This window comes from Pteropus medius, unplaced genomic scaffold, assembly GCF_902729225.1.
Source record: "Pteropus medius unplaced genomic scaffold, Ma_sr-lr_union100, whole genome shotgun sequence".
NCBI classification, from domain to species: domain Eukaryota; kingdom Metazoa; phylum Chordata; class Mammalia; order Chiroptera; family Pteropodidae; genus Pteropus; species Pteropus medius.
In genome coordinates this window covers 160,729-182,155 of record NW_024354500.1, presented here as the reverse complement: position 1 = coordinate 182,155, position 21,427 = coordinate 160,729, and the positions used below count along the sequence as shown (strand labels likewise).

The window sequence follows — 21,427 nt, the reverse complement described above, 5'->3', positions numbered from 1 at the left end:
CTTTTTTCATATTTCTTATCTTGCCCATGAACCAAGGAGACCTATATTTGTCATTGGTACTGACTTTATACATAAAAGTATAAAGTCAGTACCAGTTTCCAGTTTATCTGACTTTCCGCAAGGAAGCAGAACCCTTAACTTCTGTTTATAAACCATCTGTATTTACTTGACAAATTAAAGAAGGCTTTAATACTTATCTAAAGGAAGGATTCTCAGAAAACAACATAAGGCACATTCAAAAAGAAATTCAAGACACTAGTCAATATAGCTGGAGAATGTATTTTTATTCTTGCAGTTTTATACTAGGAAGTCAACATTTAATTTAATAATTCATTGTTCACAATTGATTTGTAAAAAAATTTTAAATTTTAATCCTTAAATTGTACACCAATAGCCTATGACTCCAAATTTTATTTCTCACTCTCCTTCAAGTCTGAAGAAAATGATTAATTTATTAAGTTCCACAGACAGCACAGTCCCAATGACATAACATTTAGTCTTAAGTCCTACGCTCATATGAGAATTAAGAATAGCCAGTATCAAACTGGCCTGAAACCTGATTGTGTTCCTGGCTCAGGATACCTGTAATAAATTTGTAAATCCACACTAAGACACAAAAATAAACTAGGATGTGTATGTCATATAAAAAACTTTTCACAGTAGAGTAAAAATTAACATTAAAATATTACTAAATTTCAACCATATTATGGTGTTTTATCCAATTATCCAATTTTGAAATGCCTAATTAACTGTGAATCAAATGCAAATAACTTCATGTAGGATTTTTTAAAAAAAGTTTGCCCAGCATTTCAAAATGGTTACGGAATTAATATAACTTTTAAAATGTCAAAGTATGCTATACATATTGCACTTTTCTGCTAGGCTGGGCTAGTATCTTCCATGGCAAGATACTAAAACTACTGAATAAAATACACTTTTAAATCAATAGGTACTTGATTAATTTCCCTGAAATTATCAACATCATTACCAAAATCTTCCAGGATTTTGTAAGATTTGATTCCTTAAATACAGTTTTAAAGTTTAACTTAAGGAGGGAAAAAAAAAACCCTCATAATATTTTACTTTTTATGTCCTTTTTTTGGTCCTTCGGTGACCAAAGAGAATTTTAAACAAATTATGCTTTGTGTTTCCTGGCTTAAGAAAAATTATACTAATCAAAAGCTATTAATTTGAAATGTCTGTCTGTAGGTCTCCTTAGAACCTTTCCAAACTTTTATAATGAAGAGATTTTAATCAATTATGTACTAAAAAAAATCAAATTAGCTAAGGAAAACTTATTTTGCAAAAATAAAATCACTTCCCAATATGCTTGACAGAAACAAGCTATTCATTTTCACTTGTGTTCCATTGAAGACATTACTGAAATCTGTCCAATGGTTTATTTCCAACTGGTCCACTACGGAATTCTTCGGAATGTTTTAAGATTGGCTGTAGCTAGAGTTCTGACTTCCATTTGGACCCTGCTCTCCTTCACTGTTCAAGTGGGGAAAAAAGAGATTTTATACCAATTAAAAGACTCATTTTCAACACCCTGATAAGCCTACTAATTTTTTTTTCTCCCTCTTTAATTCCTCCCCGCTCCCCACTTCCACCCCTGACCTATGGATGTTGCCATTTTCCCTTAAGAACTGGATCTCTGAAAGTGGGGTGTCACCTCCCACATGCGGGTGGCCTGGTGCACCCAGGGTTTGGTCTGTGACTCCACTTGGGGCCGTAACCCAGGACCTTCTGCATGTAAAGCAGACATGCTAACCACTACACTATGGAGCCACCCTCTAAGCCTGCTAATTTTTAAAGTTAGTTATTCTGTGGTACAAATTTATAAAACAACAGCATTCCCAATTATAAGACACAAATGTGGAAAAATTAAAATCCAGAAGACTAACATTTGGTTTTATGTTTTTATTCTTATGTAACTTAGTGCCCTCACACATAACTAACAAGCATTCTGGAAGTTAGTGTCCATATAAACTCAAAAAATTTAAATTAGGTTATGGATTTCATCGTCATTACAGGTATCGCTCAACATATAGATTAGAGCTTCTGAACAAATTTCCTATAATACTAAATCTTACATATAAAATCTTATTCCTAACCAATTATTAAAATCAAGAAGTGTTATTCCAAAACAAAAAATTGTCCAAAGGCATACTAAAGTCATATGTAAATACAGCAAAACTTTGTAAATCATAAAAAAAAGTAATTTCCTAGAAAATGCTGAATGTTAAAAATAAAAATAACTAAAACTGAAAATACCAGTAACTGTGGCAACAGGATTATTGCCTTATCTTGTCCATCATCATCTTGTAGCTTCAGGCCCTGCCACTAGTGAAGAATCATTCAGGGAATTTCTGCAAAAAATGCATCCAAAGGTAGCTGTTTGAATGACTGCCTGAAAACAGCTCCTTGTATAAGTATTTATTTTTTCCAAACAGTGACATTAACTAATCAGATCTACAAATCTATCTTAATGTTTTATAACTTAATTATTTTTCTTGATAATGAAGATGGGCATTTATTTCCCTCTGACCTTGTTTCCCTACCACAAATGATCTGATGTACAGTGAGAGCTGAGAATCACTGAACTAAATGAAGAGAACCTATTAAAACAATAACAAAAACTCCCTTAGCACAAGTGATTCATATTTAGCAAAATTATGTTATTGTGTGCCATGAATCATTAGGTGACTCAAAAGCCAAAATTCTTTATCTTTACATCAGATCAATAATCTAAGTTTATGAAAACTGCTACTGCAATTTATAAAACAGAGTAATAGCCAGTAATGAAAAAATAAAATGGCACAGAGTCAAACTGATACAAGACCACTACAGAATTCTTTATCCCTGAATTTCAGATGGACTTCCCTAATTCTGTCCTGTGTAAATTTATGTACAATATATAGCCATATGTTGAGGGATACCTGTAATTGACCTGCCACTGCATTAGGAAAAGTTGATAAGTAGATGATTATTTTTTAAAATGAGACATTCTCAAGTACCAAATTTTAAAAAAAATAGTATGTATTATGAAGTTTTAAAGAAATTTTAAGGAAAAAACAATGTAATCCATGAAAAATGTGATAATGCATATGTATGAAATAACATAATTAAATGGAATCAGTAAGTAAAGTCTACGAAGTACCTGTTTGGAGGAGGTTTTGGTTTCGGCATCTTACTAAGAATAGTTGCCATCTCTTTTCTCTCATCAAAATTCTTCCACTGCTCATATAGTTTTAAAATAACCCTGATTATTTCCAAAATCTAGAAGAAAATATTTAAAAAGTTCTTACTGGTAATATCAAGCAGCATTTAATATATAAAGAATACACAACACATGCTAGGCATCCCTCAGAAAACAGTGAATAGATCGATCTATGTCCTTAAGTATTCAGTCTAGATTAGATAATCCTTTTAAATATAAAGCAGTATTTTCACCACACTGCTATTTAGGCTATCTAGCTTCTCCTCCATATCCATCTGTCTGCAACTGGTCTCCCTCAATCTGCTGGTATTTCAAACCAAAACAAAATAGTGAGGTACTAGGAATAGAGGTCTACATCATGAAGGAGCTTGCCACTTTAAACTATGTTCCTCTAATACCAATTGTTTCAAGTAATTTAATGGGAGGTAATACACAAAAGATGTTTTGATTCTCTGATAACTACTGTACGTACATATGAGTTAATGTGCTCAAAAACTGGCAGGTACAAATATGTCATACCCACTTTGCAAATTAGCCCTTTAATCCTCACCTGCATAGATCTAACCTTGGATTAATTTTAATGCTATCAACAACATTTCAACAGGTAGAAAAAAGGGCAAAAACCATTTTCCAGAATATAGGCTGTTTTAGAAGTTTACAATAGTATTTAGTGGTCAGTAGGTAGCTTTTAAAATAATTCTGAAAACTGGAGGCTGCTCTGCAACTAATCAAACCAAAAGTTTACCATTCTGTTTAAGCCTAAACCAAAAAGAGAAATAGAACCTAAATAGCCAACATCAACTCTTCTTGCCAAATTATGTTTCTTCATTTTTTTTTTTAACCAAAATCTTTTTAGCCTGGTGGACATTATAAATTTTAGGCTCATAATAAGTAAATATGACATTAACTTTAAAATGTTCATATTTATATTCGACAAAGGAATTTTAAAGAATACCTTCTCCATATCCACAGAAAGCTCAGCAAACCACTGTCTCGCATCTTTCTGTTGTACAACACAGGCTACATGCAGGCAAGCTGGAAAAAAAATGAGATAAAGGCCCATGTTTAACTACAAACATGAAATGTGTGGACTCAGAACAAAAGATATTTTCACTTAAAAATTTCATGTATACTTTCTAATATTCTTTTATAAAATTGCACAGGTTCATATAATAGTTACCAGTGACCATCCCATCAATTTGATATGGATAGAAAAAATTACTAGACAATATTAAAGTTCTTGACATTTCCTGCTCCTACTGTATGCTAGGCATGATGTAGCTGCCTTGAGAATCAGGGCATGTTAGAGAGGGAAAAAATCCAATGCAGAAATCAGAGCAGGGAAATGATCCCTGAACAGTGATACAAAGTAGTGGTTAAAATATAACCACAAGTCAATGTGATGGGGAAAAAACAAAACAAAACGAAACACACAATCAACACGCTGATAAATTTCAACAATAATGACTGTTTGGGTATTTCAATTAAAAGTAGTGTTTGTTGCCTCTGCTTTTTTTAAGTTATTAGCACATAATCAAATTAGGTGAAAACTGGGCACACTAGTACAGAATTGGGTTCTGTATAAAAGAGCTTAGAAAAAAATATGTAATAAACTATACATAATTATATACAACTAACAAAGATAGTAAAAATGCCCAAAGACAACAATCTACATCACAATTTTGCCCAATATAATTCCTACTGGCAGTATGACTACTCTGATCCCATCCCAGCTTGTTAAGACTTATATTCCCTGGTGTGATTACACATACGACTTTGCTAAGGATAACATTCTAGACAGTGACTCAAATGTGGACTGATGCACTAGTTGCCCCACGTCAAATGAAGTTATAAAGTAGTACTTAGGTCCAGGAAGGATTGAGAGGCCAAAGAACTAAAATTATAATAATAGGTAATTAAATCAGAGCGGGAAACTATGATAAGGATATATGTAGAGTACATTAGAGATAGAGGAGACATCCTAAACCCAGAGAGAGATGATGTAGAAAGTGTGGTAGGGGAAGGGTGTTGCTACAAAGGTGGTATCTGAGCCAAGTCTTAAAAAAAGGTGAAAGTGGGAACAGTGAATGGTGTGTGTGTGTGTGTGTGTGTGTGTGTGTGTGTGTGTGGTGTGTGTGTGGGGTGAAAAAAAAAGCTCTGGATTTTATACAAAAATTGGGAGGAGTACTGAAAAGTTTAATTGGGGGACAAATTCTGCATTTTAAAAAGCTTTATTTCTAGCTCCAGGTTCCTCTACTTTGGCAATGTTGACATCATGGGCTGGACAATTCTGAGACTGGCTTGTGTGCTACAGGATACTTGGTAGCATCCCTCGTTTCTACCCACTAGATACTAGTGGCATCCCACGCCAGTTGTGACAACCAAAACCACCTCCAGACATTGCCAAATATCGCCTGAAGAGTAAAATTATGTCTGGTTGAGAGCCACTAGCCTAGCTCAAGTGTGGAGGATAGACTGGCTGGCTCTCTGAGAACAGGGATGCTGGAGATCAACCAGTCAGGAGGGAGACTACTGTGATAACGCAGACAGAAATAAGATGATGGCTATGAGATTACCAAGGCTACTGTTTATAAATACTTGACAAAAGATATTGGTTACCAACTAGACAGAGGTAGTGAAGGAGATGAAAGAGCCTAACTGCTGCATTTCCAATTAAGGTAACTAGTGCTATTCACCAACCAAGCAAAAATATTAAAAGGAGCATATTTTGGGGCAAAGTGATGAATTCAGTCCTATTCATGAGTTTGAGGTGCCAGTGAGATGCCAAGTGGCACTATCTATAAGGCAGATGGATATAAAGAACAGCTCAGGAGCAAGATCTTGGTTAAATGAAATTTAAATGTTTCAGCATGGAAGAGACAGAACCACAGGCCTCAGTGAGAATGCCCAGGAAAAGACAGGAGGGATGGCAAAGATGTGGCATATGGCCTGCTATTCCCTCCTTCCTACCTATGCATATCCCAGCATTCCTTCCCACTAAACCCAGACACCATTTTAGAATCCTTCCAAGTACAGTGCTTTCAAAAAGCCTTCAGTACTACGAAAATATAGGTCGAACTTATTTGCACCCCTGATATAAAGAGGATAAGAAATATTAACATTTAAGGAATAACTGGAAAACAAAAACAGAAACAGTAAGTCTGGACTAGTCAAAGAACTAGGGCCGGGTGTGGGGGGTGGGGAGGGGGCATGGAATCAAGAGGATAGAATCACAGATATCACCAGAAGAAAGGAAGGCAGGCAACAAACTAACAAGTGCCTAACATGTGCCAGGCAATATTTGATGCTCTATAAGAGATATCTCATTTAATTCTTGCAACAACTTTGTATGGAGTTGTTAGTTAAGGAATTTTACAATTAAGGAAATAAACTCAGGTTACATAATCTCCCCACAATTATAAAGGAAGCAAAGTTTAAATCTAGGATCATCTGAATCCAAAGACTGTGTTCTAACCCATGACAGTACTGCCTTCCACAGATAATAGAATGGTAGCTAACTTCTCCTTCCAGAAAGGCATTAAGGACTACAGAGGCTCCTTTTCTCAACTTCTGAGGACTTAATTGGGCTCAGAAAATAAAAGGCCCTGTTATTTTATATAAGCTACAACTAATATTAGTAGGCTTAATTCGGAACTTTCCCCCCCAAATAAAAATGTTCTATTCAAACACTGGTTGAAATTATTTTAAATGATTAAAAAAAAAAAATCTTACCAAAAAGGGGGGTGGGGGGACAATAATCCTGATTTGTGACAGTTGCAGTTCATATTATTGAAAGTTCACATGCAAGGATTAGTCTATTACTTCATGGAACATAAAAACATAAAGCACAATAGGGTGAAATTTCTTTTAGGACCTAAATAGGTTTATAACAATTTAATTAATAAAGGCACACCATGCTTACATACCTAAAGCTATCATGAAAGGAGGATACAGTAGGCAAAGATCCGTTCTGTAGGTATCATTCACTATCCTCCTATAGAAATGTAAATCATATTATTACTAAAACCAGAACTACCTCATATGTTTGTACATTTTCCCCCAAAGAGGGCCTTATGTCCCATCTTTGTACACATTTATTTTTCATTTATATTACTGAAGCACAAATATAAAGGTAAAAACATCAAGGGAAAAAGGTATATGAATGTGTCAATAAAAAAAGCATATTTTAATGAATAAAATTACAGCTAAATATGTTTTAAACTCACAATAAATTACAAACAGATTTTTTTCTAGTTTTTCAAAAATCAGGCAGATAAGAAATCAGAAATTATAGAATGAATACGTATGTGAATACCACCAAAAAGTATTTTGATGTTAAATTGTCTTTTTATGTAAATAGCCTGTTTTTATAATAATCAAAACTTAATGGAAAGATGCATCAAGTAGATAATTTAAAGATCCTTATCATTTTAGCATTTGTACTAATATAGTTATTAAAAATCAATGAGATATTCTGCTCAACATAAAATATCTTGGGGCACTAGTTTAATTATTTTAAAAATACTAAACTTCATATTTAGTTGTCAACCTTCCTAACTAATAACGTTACACTATGAATAACTTCTGTTCTAATTACCATGCAAGGGGAAGCAACATGTCTTCTTGGCCCATGTCCTGCACATACTGGAGCAAAGGTCTATAAGGATGATACACTATCAAGCAACAATCCTAGAAACAGTTTAAAAAATGTGTATGTATAAAAACAGATTTATTACAACACAAAAACCTTATCATTACCCAACTGATTTGTATTGTGTATTTCAAAATGGATTTCTCTAACTCATGCTTGCTTCCCTCTTATTCTCTTAAGCAAGCAGCATGGCAGCCCTAAACTCTACTATAATAGTGAAGGCAGTGCTCTCTCTGGAATATACCTTGGTAAATCGGTTGGCAGTCAGTCAGCATCCATTCCCTTAGAGACTCAAAGTGTCACATCTGCAACACACTGAAACCTCTTATTAGCCTATAAATCCATAATTCTCAACTGGAGGAGCAGAATTCTGCCAAAGACATAATCTATCTTTAAATAACACCACACACATACACAAATTGTGCAAATAATTGACAGTGGTTTAATGTTCTGACTGGTTTGCTTGTAATCCTTTTATTATTGTTACTATAGAACAGAAAAATATTCCCATCCTAAGAAGGATATATGAATTATTTTACAGGCTTCCAAGAGGATACAGGTGATGATACTATTTATTAGGTATTATGATTTCACCATCACGTATCACCTGGATAGTTTTAAAATGCACCTCCCTATAAATCATTTCTTTAAATAATTTGACTTCACTAAATTTGAAAGTAAGTTTTACTCTATTAATCACAAGGAAGAAATATACTTACCATTAGTTCTAAAAGATAGAATTCACATTCTAATATCTGTTTAAAAAAAGATTATAAATGTCAACATGAAACCAAATTAGACGAGTCTACATAATCTAACAATCTATAGACACAGTAATTTTTCACAAAAATTTACTAAAATTTTTAAAAATCAAGAATAAATGCAGTTTATATTAAAATGAACATATATGATGAAAAGTTAATTTTTACTATGAGACAATGCAAGAAATTATGATTACAAAGCATTTTAATCCTTAAAAGGAAAAGCCAGTCTCATATAAACATTCTCATTTTTCTCAAGTGAATCACAAAGTGCCTTCTTTAATTTCAGCAGGGCAGACGCAGAAGTCTAAGCATTCTTATTACTTATTTTTATTTAAAATCTGCATAAACTTCAGATTTTCCAATATATTTTCCATTTAACAAATGCAAAAATGCAATTATCTCCACTTAAATGTTATTCTTTTTATATTATAAATCAATAAAAGAAAATAATGCTAAAAATTAAACAAAAAAATATAATTTAAACAGAATGAAGAAATCCCTTGTAGTGTGGAAAAAGACATGCCTATTTAAAAGTCAACAGAAATTTATCTTCTAAAACAATGTAAAATTTCAAATACGGTTTTCATACTATTCCATTACAGTAGTTAGCCCCAGCTGCACATTAATATCACCTGAGAGCTTTTAGAAACTATGTCCCCAGGCCTCAAGCCTGAAAATTCTCATTTTGTTGGTCTGGAGAGGCCCCGACATCAGTATTATTAGGTTCCCAAAGTGATTTAATGGGCATCCAAGGTTTATAACCATACAATGAAGTATTTTTTTAAAATGGTAGATGCACTTTAGCTTTAATTTAGAATTAAAATCTATATTCTTGTAGTACTTGAAACTGCCATTTCTAGAAAACTATTGTTTATTCTAACATAAAATGGAGCTATTTTATATGCAACTTTGACAAATAGTTTTACTTCATACAATATACTTACATGGTTCATCCTATAAGGAAATTCCTTTGGAAAGGCATATGAAAATCTAGTTTTTACTGTAGAGAACAAAAAAAAAAAACTTAAACTGAGAACATGAGAGAGTGAATTAACCCCAAATTTCTTTAACACAGTATAGAATATTAAAGGTAGGGCTAAATCATTTTTAATAAGGGTACTTGGAGCTGCTTGGGGACCCAGATTTTTTTGTTTTCAGGCAAGGAGAAAGACTGAGTGGCAGGAAGCCCGCCTCTATTTTACATTACAGAGCCTCAATTTTATATTTAATATAATAAGGGTTCTGCAGCTTAAAAAATAAAGGGATTGGGAAAAAAAATCACTGGCTTTTATCATCTCTAAAAACTTTCCAGCTCTAGGATGGTAGTTTTATTCTTCAGTAATTTAGCTTAGAGGGAACACAGGTTGTATATGTGTTCACATATATATATGTACATACTTGTAAATGCACATATAAATTGGAAGGGTAAGACAACCAAAAAATGTTAACAGTGGTCATCTCTGAAATTTAAGGATTTTTACTAATCTGCACTTTCTAAACTTTTTATAATAAATGGGCATTTATCAGAAGATACATTTTAATAAAAGCACAAATATATATGCAAAGGTCTCTAGGACTTTTTTCATACTACACAAAAACACATACATACAAAACTACTACTCTTAGTCACTAAGAAAGTACAAATGAGAAAACTATTGTCAATCCTCCATCTCCTCAAAATGGTATGAGTACAGACATTTAAGTTCTAAGAAATTTATCAATATTTACTCATTTTATCTTCTCAACAACCCTATGATATAGTTAATATTAGGTGAGGAAACTGAGACACAGAGGTTATATTTTGTTCAATTTGCCACAAAGACAGCACTGGAGCTGAAATTTGAAATCTAAGCTACCTAGGTCTATATAATGCACTATAAAATTTTATGAAATAAAGAAACTAGCCTACTATAACAGTTTCCTATTCATTGGTAACCAAACACTCTTATGAATATACTTTTAAACTTTGCATGAGAAATAAACAAACCTTGGTTGGTAACAGGTTTTTCACATTTTAAAAAATATATACCTTCTAAAAAATTTGGAAAACAGAGACTAATACAAGAAGAAATAAGGCACGTATAATCTAGTACTCAGAGATGAGCACTGCTAACATTCTGGTAGATCTCCTTCTGATTGTTTTTACATTTTTTAATAATCTGATTTTCAAAAGGGCAATTCAATACTTCATCAATGTTATACATTTTAGTATATTAAATTCTGTGGCAAAATTGTCTACTATTCTTCTATCCTTAAAAAAATAAAATATGACACAGAAAAGACTGAATTAGGTTATTATACTCTTCTCAGAAAGGAGAATGACCCAAAAATATAAAATTAATTTGGCTCGCAAACTTAAAAACATAAAAGTCTTCTTCTGCTTCTTCTGTGTAAGATCATGATAGCAATAAAAATAATAATAATAAAAATATATGAATTATCTTTTGTTAGGTGATGCCTTTTTTCTTAACTTATGAAGACGGAGGAGCATAGCATAATGTTAAGACCTTATATACTTGACAATTGCTACTTTACAATGTTATTTCCTTTATTGCCATAACTCACAGGCAGCTAAATCCTATCTTCTTAGATAAGAACCAGGGCCAAATGGTAAAGCAACTTGCTCAAAGTTATTCAGTTGATGCCTAGTGACAGAACTGGGGCTTAAGATTAGCCTTACTGACTACAGAGTCTGCATTTTTTTCTGCACCATGTTTTTTAATGCGGAGGGAAATTATGTAATTTCCATCTAAGACATACATTACAGTTGCTAAAGAAATAGTTTACTCCACCCACAAGAATGACACAATGGCTAGTTATTAGGAAGCAATAAAATACAATAAAATTGGAAAACGTAATTTTTTACGATTGTAAAATTAAGAGCCAACGAATTGATGTTTTTTCCTAACAATAGTTACTAAGTATTTTTAAACATTAAAAGTAATGTCTTAGAGTTAATACTGTAAGTATTAAACCCAAAATTTTGTATTTTAACTTTATTTTTAGCTAAATACACTAGCCATAAGGGTGAGCTCAGGAGATTTAATGAACCCAACTAATCTCTCACAGATCTCGTAAACTAAAAAAAAAAATCTACATCCTATGGAGCTCTCTTTAGAACTACATCGTTAAGCAGGATATACTTTTTGCACTTACATACAGAAGTAGCAGCAGCAGTCAATCTTGTATTTGAGACTACTCCAAATTCCTACAGAAAGAGAAGTGGATGAGATCAGGTACACAGAAATCTATGAACCCCATGTTTATATAGTCATTTCATCTTCTACCTTCTTGAGATATAATGTACTTAAATCTCTCAATGTATTACTTTTCCTTAAAATTGCTACAATTTAAGACAAGTGTTTAAATAATTTTATAATTTAACATCATTGAAAGGTACCAAAATAAAAACCAAGCCCTAAAGGACAGTGATAGTTTCCTGTACTCAAATTAGTTTCCAAGGAGATTTTTTAAATTCTACATTTAAGTGCAAGAATGTTAAGTATGCTTCCTATTCGACTGAACCTGGACTAACAGCTATTTCATACCATTTAATAATAAAACAGTTGAATCTCTGAAGATAAACTTTAATATCACCCAAAGAATTCAAAAGACCACACAGACAATTATTCTTTTTGGAAAGGAAGACAAGAATGACATAGAATAAGACTTCCAATGTGAGTTCCCATTTCCTCTTTGAACTTAATATGCCGCCATTGTAAAAATAACTAAAATTTATGAGGTGATGTACCTTATATACATATATAGTCATTTAATTTGATTAAGCTAATTAAATTATTAAAACATTTCACTGTAGAACAGAAAAATCAAGAATTGGTTCCTTACCCTACAAAAGAAACTAGCCTATTCAAATCCCTTCAACCTACATCCTTACCCTTGGGGAAGGAGGGCAGCGTAGGTATGTATGTGTATATCTATATTCACATTTCAACCTCAAACCATAACAACTGAAACTAAAATGTAAACACCTGAGACATGTTCTTAAGTGCCATTTCCATACAATTCCCATACAGCTGGACAAAACACAGAAAGATATGGTCATAGTTAAAGATAAAAAAAAAATAATGCTATACCAAATATGAAAAGATACATTTTTTTCTAGGAATAATTTTTTACCCAAAATTCTTAAAGCGAAAACTTACACTCAGTATATCATAAAACAGGATTCTACTCAGTAAATCATATAACAAAAGATTAAGAAGCAAGACAAATTAAAATCCTGAAATTAATCCATAAGTAGTTTATAAAAATCTTGTCTAGGTTCCTATACTGGTTGTGCTTCAGAAATATAAAGTTACATATAATATTGGGAAAACCATCCCATAATACAGGCCTTTTATAAACATTATCTTTTCCATTAAAGAAAGCTGATTCTTCAACTACTATTTACAGTTAGAAAACCTTAACCTCTAGAAAGCTTGTCTTAATTAATTTCTAATAGAGTTAGGTAATAGGTAGGAAAGATGTCATGAATAATTCCAGATAATGACTAAAACAAAATTCAAAATGAGTACCAAAAGTACAAAATTCAAAATGAATACTAGGTTAAAATTACGTTTAATATTCAAGAATACAATTACTATTCTAAAGACATAATTTAAAAATAGAAACACAAAGGTTTCCTAATGCTAAAGATTGCATGGATTATTATGAAAACCAGTCAGTATCTGCTACTATTGTCTGGATTTTACCTATGCTCTCTCAAAAATACTGAAAAGGTAAATAAGGTGAGTAGAGATTTGGTTTCAGCTGCAAGTTTCCATCTCTCTTCTTTCTTCCTCACTGCTGAAATGATTCCTCATTAGAATCTACATAGTTAGAACCACCCTAAATCTTTGCCTTCTCTCTTGTTTTCTTTATGGCATGGTAGGCAGCCAATCACCAGGAGGCAGAGAGGCGAATACAAGAAAACACAGGAAGCATAGGGTGAAGGGGGACCTTCTCAGGCTATATAGTAAGAAACTGTAGCACTTATGGAATACTACTTAGTGCCAAACAATACATGTCTTAAAGGCCGTAGAGCAAAGCAGTTAAAAACATGGGATTAGGACCTAGACTCCCAGGGTTCAAATACTGGCTCTGCTGTTTACTAGCAGTATGATTTTAGGAAAGTTTCTTAATCTCTTTGTGGTTTAGTTTCCTCATTTATAAAATGAGGATATAAATACTATATATCTCAGAGTTTATTATAAGAATTAAGTTAGTTATAGTTGTAAAAGGACTTAAAATTAACACTTGGTACACAATAAGTGGCATATAGTAATTGTTAAATGAATATATAAAAATATATGTTAATTTGATTTTATACAAATTTCAACATATTGCATAAGTCTCCATCTGTTATTTTTACATCAGTAATGTGAAAACTGAGGCAGACTAGCCAATATGCATTGACTATATTTTGATGAAAAACAGAAAATTATTTCATACCTCTACTTTGGATGCCAAAAACACACATGTAGGAGCCATTAATACAGGATCTATACTTTTCAAAGAATACCTAAAAAACGATAAAACAAAATTAAATGAAGAAAACACACCAGAAAAATCAAGATAACTCTATGGCAAACACATGATTCATTTATACTAAGGTTCATCAACATTAGATAAGAGTTTCAAATAAGCATAACATATTCCCAAAATAAAACAGTCCTACCTGGCATAGAATCTCTTGAAATAGACCGTAGCGGTGGCAATAACTTGTTGTCTTAATTTAAGATGTTCACCTAATGCTTGGATAACTAAAGGAAAAATAAAGTTTTAAATGTATCTTCTGGTATCACTATAACATTAACATTGAGCATTAAGTTCTGTTTTGTTAGACCATAACTATATTCATTTTTAATATAGAGAAAAATCTGCACATGCTAAAAAGCTTTATTTGGATCACAGTGGTCTAGTCTTAGAATTTGCAAATTTATTAAAAAATACATAGGTATGGAAAACAACAACAAAAAACAGAAATTGCCCACAGCAAACACTATTCTTATATTAAGAAGGTTGAATGTAGCTATTTCTAATCTTCCAAGTTTTTTCAATGCCTTTCATATTATTTTTAAAACATAAAAATATTAAACACCTATCAAACTCTTTCTAACCTCTGTTATAAAGTTTATTTAAAAATCCATAATGAATCCTCAAAACAGAGAGGTAGGTTTGTAGAAAAGTGAACTGAAGGTTAGAAAGGTCATGTGACGAAGCTACCATGTGGCAGAGCAAGGATCTTTTGTTTCTAAATTCCCTTCCCACCAAAGCAAATTTGTAAGATAGAAATGCTCAATATAGGATATTAATCCAAAGAATCATTTATCTTCAAAGTACTCTGCTTTAGCCAATCTTAAATTGGATTTATACACTTGAAACCTATAGAATTTTATTAACCCATGTCACCCTAGTAAATTTTTAAAAATTAAATTTGGTTTAATAATGCATGGTAATGGCTTGGAGAGACTAATGAACACTTTGAAACTATCTTGAGTGTCTCTGACATGTAATATTCAAAAAGACTTTATTTAGATCATCTAAAAACAAAAGATAACTGAATATGAATTGTAAAAAAAATACATTCATAAATAAAAATGTTAAGTAGAGACTAAAACAGCTCATCACAAATTACTATACAAAACCATTTTAATTCAGAGGTAATCAACTGTATCATTTAAACCAATTAAAAAGTTTTTTTACCGTTTGTAAAAAATATTTGTAATTTCCAATATTCTTCCTCTGAAAGAAACTTTAAGTCCTTTTGGCGTTCCTTCAACAGATCTTGTTTATCCAAAATCCATTGCAAACTAGAAGAAGCAAAAATGTAAGACATGCAGAGAAAATCAACTAGCTAAGTCAGAGAAAACACTCTAAGATTGAACAGATTATTAACTTCCTGAGAAATACGAAGCACAACTAACCCTGAAAGACAGTATTTTCTACATTTCTTGAAACTCCAACACCAATAATTATCTCACTAATGTAAATATGCCCTGAAAAAAATTCTGCTCTAATCTTTTCTCCTTTCGCAGTCTCAGTCTCTCTTCTTCCTCTGTCACTAGCTTAGAACTGTATTTCATAGATTCTAAGATTGTGATAAAAAGATGCATCTTACAATCTCTTAGCCCTTTAACTGGAAGTATGTTTACTCTTTCTTAGTAATACATAAAATAATGGTGAAATTATTTGGCACTGATTGATTGTGCCCTTAGAATTGATGAAGTATATTTTTCATCCACTGTTCTTGAGTAACTATTTAATTTCCCTACCTCACAATTCCAATCATGTTAAAAGCTGCTTCGGAATTTATTAAACTGATAGCCTCCTCCTGCCTAGTCCTCTTATTTTTAACCAGAGATATGAAACTGACAAGACCTCCCAAAATATTCTGCAAGATGCTTGATACTGTATGTACTCTTTATATGTCAATGAATTTCTTATTCAGCATCCTTTTAAACTGAACAGAATTATGAATGGATCATTATTTATTTCATTAATCCCTATTAACAGACATGTAGGTTATTTTTTTCACTATTACAAGTAATATTTTAATGAATACCTTTGTAATTTATCATTATATATTTGATTAATAATATATTTGGAATAATTTCCTAGAAGTAGAACTGATGGGTCAGTTTTGCTGGTAACTTTGACATAAATTGTCAGTTTAAGTATATAAAAGTCATACCAATTTCCATCCTTATTAACAGTACATAGATGTGTCTTAAATATTTAACCCTATGGGTTGCTGCCAATCTTTTAAATATTTTACAACTTAAAGGCAAATTAGTATCTTACTATTTTTAAGTGTACATCTGAGGTTAAATATTTTTCTATATCTTCAATGGCCATAGTTCTTTTGTACATTATAATTTTAAAATGACCATTTTTCTAATGATGGTCTTTTCTTATGATTAAGAGATTCTTCTGATTTAAAATTTGTATATTATGAATATCTGTCTGTCAAATATGCTGCAAACATTCCTCAAGTTTAGCATACTCTCAATATTTATTTATAATACAGAAATGTGAATCACTTATACATTCAAATCTACCCATATTTTACTTTGATTTTATGCTTGTCACGCATGAGGCCTTCCCTGACACAAAATGATAAATATATGTATTTTTCACTCATGTTTTCTAATACCTTTAAGGCTTTTTTCTTTCAATTTGTGATCCAACTGGAATTTATTTTGGTACAGAGTATAAAGTAGCTTCCAGCTAAATGTTTTGTCAAATGGTTATCCAAATGTCACCAAGTATTCCCTGATGTATAATCTTATCATTGTATTTAGGTCTTCTTTATAACTTCCTATTTTAATTTGTTTCTTATTCTTATACCATATTTTAAAGCATATAAAATTAAGTAATTAAAATCTGGTATGGAAAATACCCCCTTGCTACTACTCTTCAGAAAATTTCTGGCTGTTCTATTACAATTATTCTAAGACCTGAATATTAAGTCCCAAAAGAGAAAATCCACTCAAAACTTTGTTTGGGACTGCATTAAATTTAAAGATCGATGTAGGGAATAATGATACTTTCCTATGCAAAAGATCAAACTCCATTTATCAAAATCTTTATGCTCTACAAAAGAATTAAAATTTTTTCTTCCTGTAGGCCCTATACATTTCTTAGGTTTATTCTTGAGTATTTTATATTTTCTGTTGCTATTATAAATTATATTTTTCTATAATTCAAGAGAAAGCTTTCTATTTTTATGTTCTGAATTGGTGACATTATTAAACCTTTAATATTTCTAATAATTTTTCAACTAATTGAATTTTCTAATTTTATCTTCACATATTGATAATTTCACTCTTTTTATATCTCATTCTTTCAATTGCATTGAGTGGTATATTTAAACCATGTTAAAAATGCACAGTAATTTTCTTAATGTTTCACCATTAAATATATCTTGTTGATGTTTTGATGTTTTTACTATGTTAAGAAAACATTCTATTTGTTTTAGTAAGAGCTTTAGTGAATATATGTTGCATTTTATTAGAGGTCTTTTTGATGCCTTCACTGTTTAACAGATTTCCTAATATTAACTTATTTCTATAATAAAATCACTGTCATTCTTTATACTTTAATGTAATGCTGGTTTCCATTTGGTAATATTTTATGAAGTTTACATCAATATTTGAAAGTGAGACTGTTTTTAGTGCTACCTTTGCTAGAATTTATTGGCATTATTGTAGCTTCATAAAGAAAACTAGAAAGCTTTCTCTTTATGTGAACTAGACCAACTGCAATATCAGGTCCTCTTCAAAGTGGGAAATATTTACCCATAAAATAATGTGGGCCTGGAATATTTAAGTAGCTCTCTGGTAACTTTCTTAATTTGTTTTGGCTTTCAAATTTATTACCATGGAGATAACCCAAAGATACATCTGAGTTTATTTACTTTTCTAATTCCTAATCTTGTGTTTCTGTGTTATCCCTTTTTACCTTGATTCAACCAGCAGTAGTTTAGTCTACTGTTCTGGTTTTCCCTCCAAAGGAACCAGCTCTTATAATTTCTGACTATATTTTTTTCCTCTTAATACATTAATATCTAGGTTATCTTTTTCTTTTTTTCCTTAGGTTTATTTCACTGTTTCCTTTTTAATATTCTTAAATAGAATATTTCCTTTCTTTTTCAAATATTCAGGATATTAACTTTCTTATAAATTTGGTTCTGACTACAATATATGGATATACATTGATCTCATGCTATTTCTTTGATATTATGTAACTATTTTAAGTTTCCTCTTTGATACAATAAAGTATCCAGAGTTGATTTTATACTTTTAATTTTTGTTACCTGTTTATTAATTCATTCAGTCTATCAGCAAGTATTTAGTGTCCACCTAGTTAGACTGCATCTGGTCTAAGAATGTATTGTGTTCTAACAAAACTTTCTGGAAAATATTGTGATATGCTCTGTTCCAGAATTATCATTAATTTCATCTCCACAATCATTTTATGTTTTTTTAAAAAAATAATTTCACAAATATTTAAAAGTTTTTCCTTATGGCTAGAATGGAGTATAAACCAAGAAGACATAAATAGTACATTTCATCAAATTTAAGATAACACTGATTTTAAGACTCGCCATTATTTCATGTGCTACTAAAAAAAAGGGGCCATGCTGATTTCAGGAATGTTAAAATGTGCATCTTAAAGCCCTGAAATACAGCATATTTCATGTTGATTTTCCTTTCATCAATATCATCTAAAACAATGGCTTTTGTAATTATTTCATTTTCCCAGAACTGTCCTGTCTTTCATACTTGGTACCTTTTGCATATCACGGACTCCATGTTTCTCAAGGAATATGAGTAAAGAAAAGTGTAGTACCCCTTCCACCAGCACTATTTGACTTGGGAGACAAGGGCAGTTTCAAAAAAAACACATTTAATATTATAATTTTATACTTGAAAAGTGAAAAAATAATTTTTTACAAGAGAGATCCTGCCCCCCTTTTGACAAGCATTCTGACTACGGCATAATGCTTATCAAAAGTTGAAAAAGTCTATAATCAATAGTTAAGCTGTCAATTCTCCTACTTTCTATCAGTTTATCAGAACACCTCTTCTCCACTACCTAAATTTTCTGTATTTTAATTTTGCCCAAGCAAATATTTCAGTGAGTCAAACAGTGTAAAATAAAAATATGGTTAGAAGTGAAGCTTCAATGGCATTTCATTTCCACAGAATCACTCTACAGCAAGAGGAAAAACTGTTTTCTGAAAATAGGTTTCCAAGTCCATTGTTCCTTTCTTTCTCCTGCAAAGGGCTAAAAAAAGAATGAACAATAGGAATCCATCTTTTTCACAGAATCAAAATCTAAATTAGTTACTATCGCTCCCACCATTAAAAAATTTTATATTAAGATATAATCTTTATCATGTTGTGTTCATCTTCCAACTGTACAGTGGAAAGTAATCAAATTTCAATCAGTCTGATCACCCACCTTCCTGGCTCTTAAACAAATGTATTTAGGGGAAAATGTTTTTAATACTACTCTAACTCTTCCACAGTCAGTGACAGAAACAAAAATTTATTCATGAAAAGGGTTAAAGAAATCGGCGATGTCACTGGAAAATACACTCTTAAAATATAAGGCAAAAACTAATGAAGTGGATAAATTTTGAGAGCACCTGCCATATACCTTACCAACATAAAACTCCATGTAGGCTTCAGGTAGTGGCAGGAAGCGGTTAGTGAGAAGACACAAACCTGATTCCCCCTCTCCTCGGAATAATATTAAATTCTCTCAAGACAGAAGGTGAATGACAAAAGACTACGATGCCGACCACTGAAGAGATCCCAGGCAAAAAGTGAACCACAACTGTCCTGAAGAGCCAGCCTCACAGTCCTGAGACTGTATCACACTTTCCATACCAGTGACCACCTCATCCTACCCCAAATCCCCTCCAGGCCTAGCTAATCCAAGAATCCGAAATTAAACCACCGAACCCTTCTACCTCGGAGACTGAAGCCCTTTCCTCCACCTTTGCCGCTCACAGACTTTGGCCACCACCAAGACCACCACCACAAGCGAAACCCGGCCAGGGGGCGGGGAGAGAGGAGTTGCCAGAGAAAGATGCATCTCGCTTCCGGCTGCCGCCGCCGCCGCCGCCTCCCCGGAGACTCCGCGGCGCTCAGGACAGGGGCCAGGATCCAGGCCAAGGGGAGTCGCAGGCCCCGTCCGCACCGCCCCCCAAAAGCCCGACCAGGGTGAAAAAACGGAAGATCACTTACTAATGGGAGCTCTGCCAAAAGTTCCCTGCCATGGAACACAGCTTGTCCTGATAAAAAAGCACCAGCCGGCGAAGCGGCCCGCGGAGCGACCATAGACCCAGCCCGCCCGGTAACCGCGCTCCTCGATCTGATCTGCTCGACTCCGCTCCTCGGCGGCGACGGTGAGAGGAAGAGGATAGCACCCTATTCTTCTTGACGCCGGCCAGCAACACTCTACTGTGTAAACCCGTTCCTATGGATAAATGTTCCGGCCGTAGCGGAAGAAGCCTATGTACGCCCAGAGATCGTGGATTGGTCCTCATGAAGGCTCGCAGCGGTCGGAAGGCTCTCGCGAGAGCTTCGCGCCAGTTCGGGTCCGGAGCCCACGTGGCTTGGTCTTTCGGAGGCAGTACGGGTTCGCTGAGTGGGTTTGGAGTGGGGAAGCGTCGTACAGGCTTCCTAAGCAGCATGGTGGCATTGTATTAGTTTTAATGACTTCAGTTCTCTCTCCTGCGATTGGAAAAAGAAATAAAGATTATTTTTTGACTTCAAGGACCTACCAAAATCTACATATTCACCGAGCTGAATATGGTCTTAACGCAGTTCCTCTGGAGTGAAACGGAAACATTTAGAGTAACAGTATTTTATTTTAATGCCATTTTTGCAGAATGGCAAAAAGCATTTTTCCTTTATTATATGTATATTATATATGCGAATGTATGTATATATGTACATATTCACATATATGTACCAAATAGAAACATACAGCCAAAATTCTATAATTTATAAGATGAAATCATCTGTATTTCTTATTTCTATTATCATTGTGACCTTGCAAAACTTAAGTTATTGTAAAACTATTTTGCCAAAAATTGGGCACACCTGAAAGTTATTGATAGAAAATCAGTTTTCTGAGGTAGTTTGGGACTATTTTTCACACTGTTGGTGGAGACCAATTAGAGTGTGGTGGTATTAAGTTAGTATGATAAGCATTTTCCTAAATGAAAATTTAAAAATCAGGTATTTTAGAAATATCAAGGGTATTTTTTAA

At 32.8% G+C, this 21,427-nt stretch overlaps 1 protein-coding gene across 2 annotated transcripts; it reads right to left on the bottom strand.

Annotated features, from left to right (window-relative positions):
* Positions 1–263: 263 nt before the first annotated feature.
* On the bottom strand, positions 264–20,671 carry CCNC (cyclin C). 2 transcript variants are annotated; one of them, XM_039853326.1, is made up of 12 exons: positions 20,398–20,667; positions 15,344–15,450; positions 14,316–14,400; positions 14,090–14,159; positions 11,795–11,846; positions 9,583–9,638; positions 8,594–8,629; positions 7,821–7,912; positions 7,150–7,217; positions 4,179–4,258; positions 3,164–3,282; positions 264–1,494 (listed from the first exon to the last, which is right to left on the bottom strand). In XM_039853326.1, the coding sequence occupies exons 1-12, from the start codon at positions 20,427–20,429 to the stop codon at positions 1,440–1,442; spliced, it is 852 nt and encodes a 283-aa protein (XP_039709260.1). In that variant the 5' UTR covers positions 20,430–20,667; the 3' UTR covers positions 264–1,439. The 2 variants fall into 2 exon arrangements, with proteins under 2 accessions (XP_039709260.1, XP_039709261.1); XM_039853327.1 differs by lacking the exon at positions 264–1,494 and adding an exon at positions 1,909–2,372 and having other exon boundaries at positions 20,398–20,671.
* Positions 20,672–21,427: the final 756 nt, after the last annotated feature.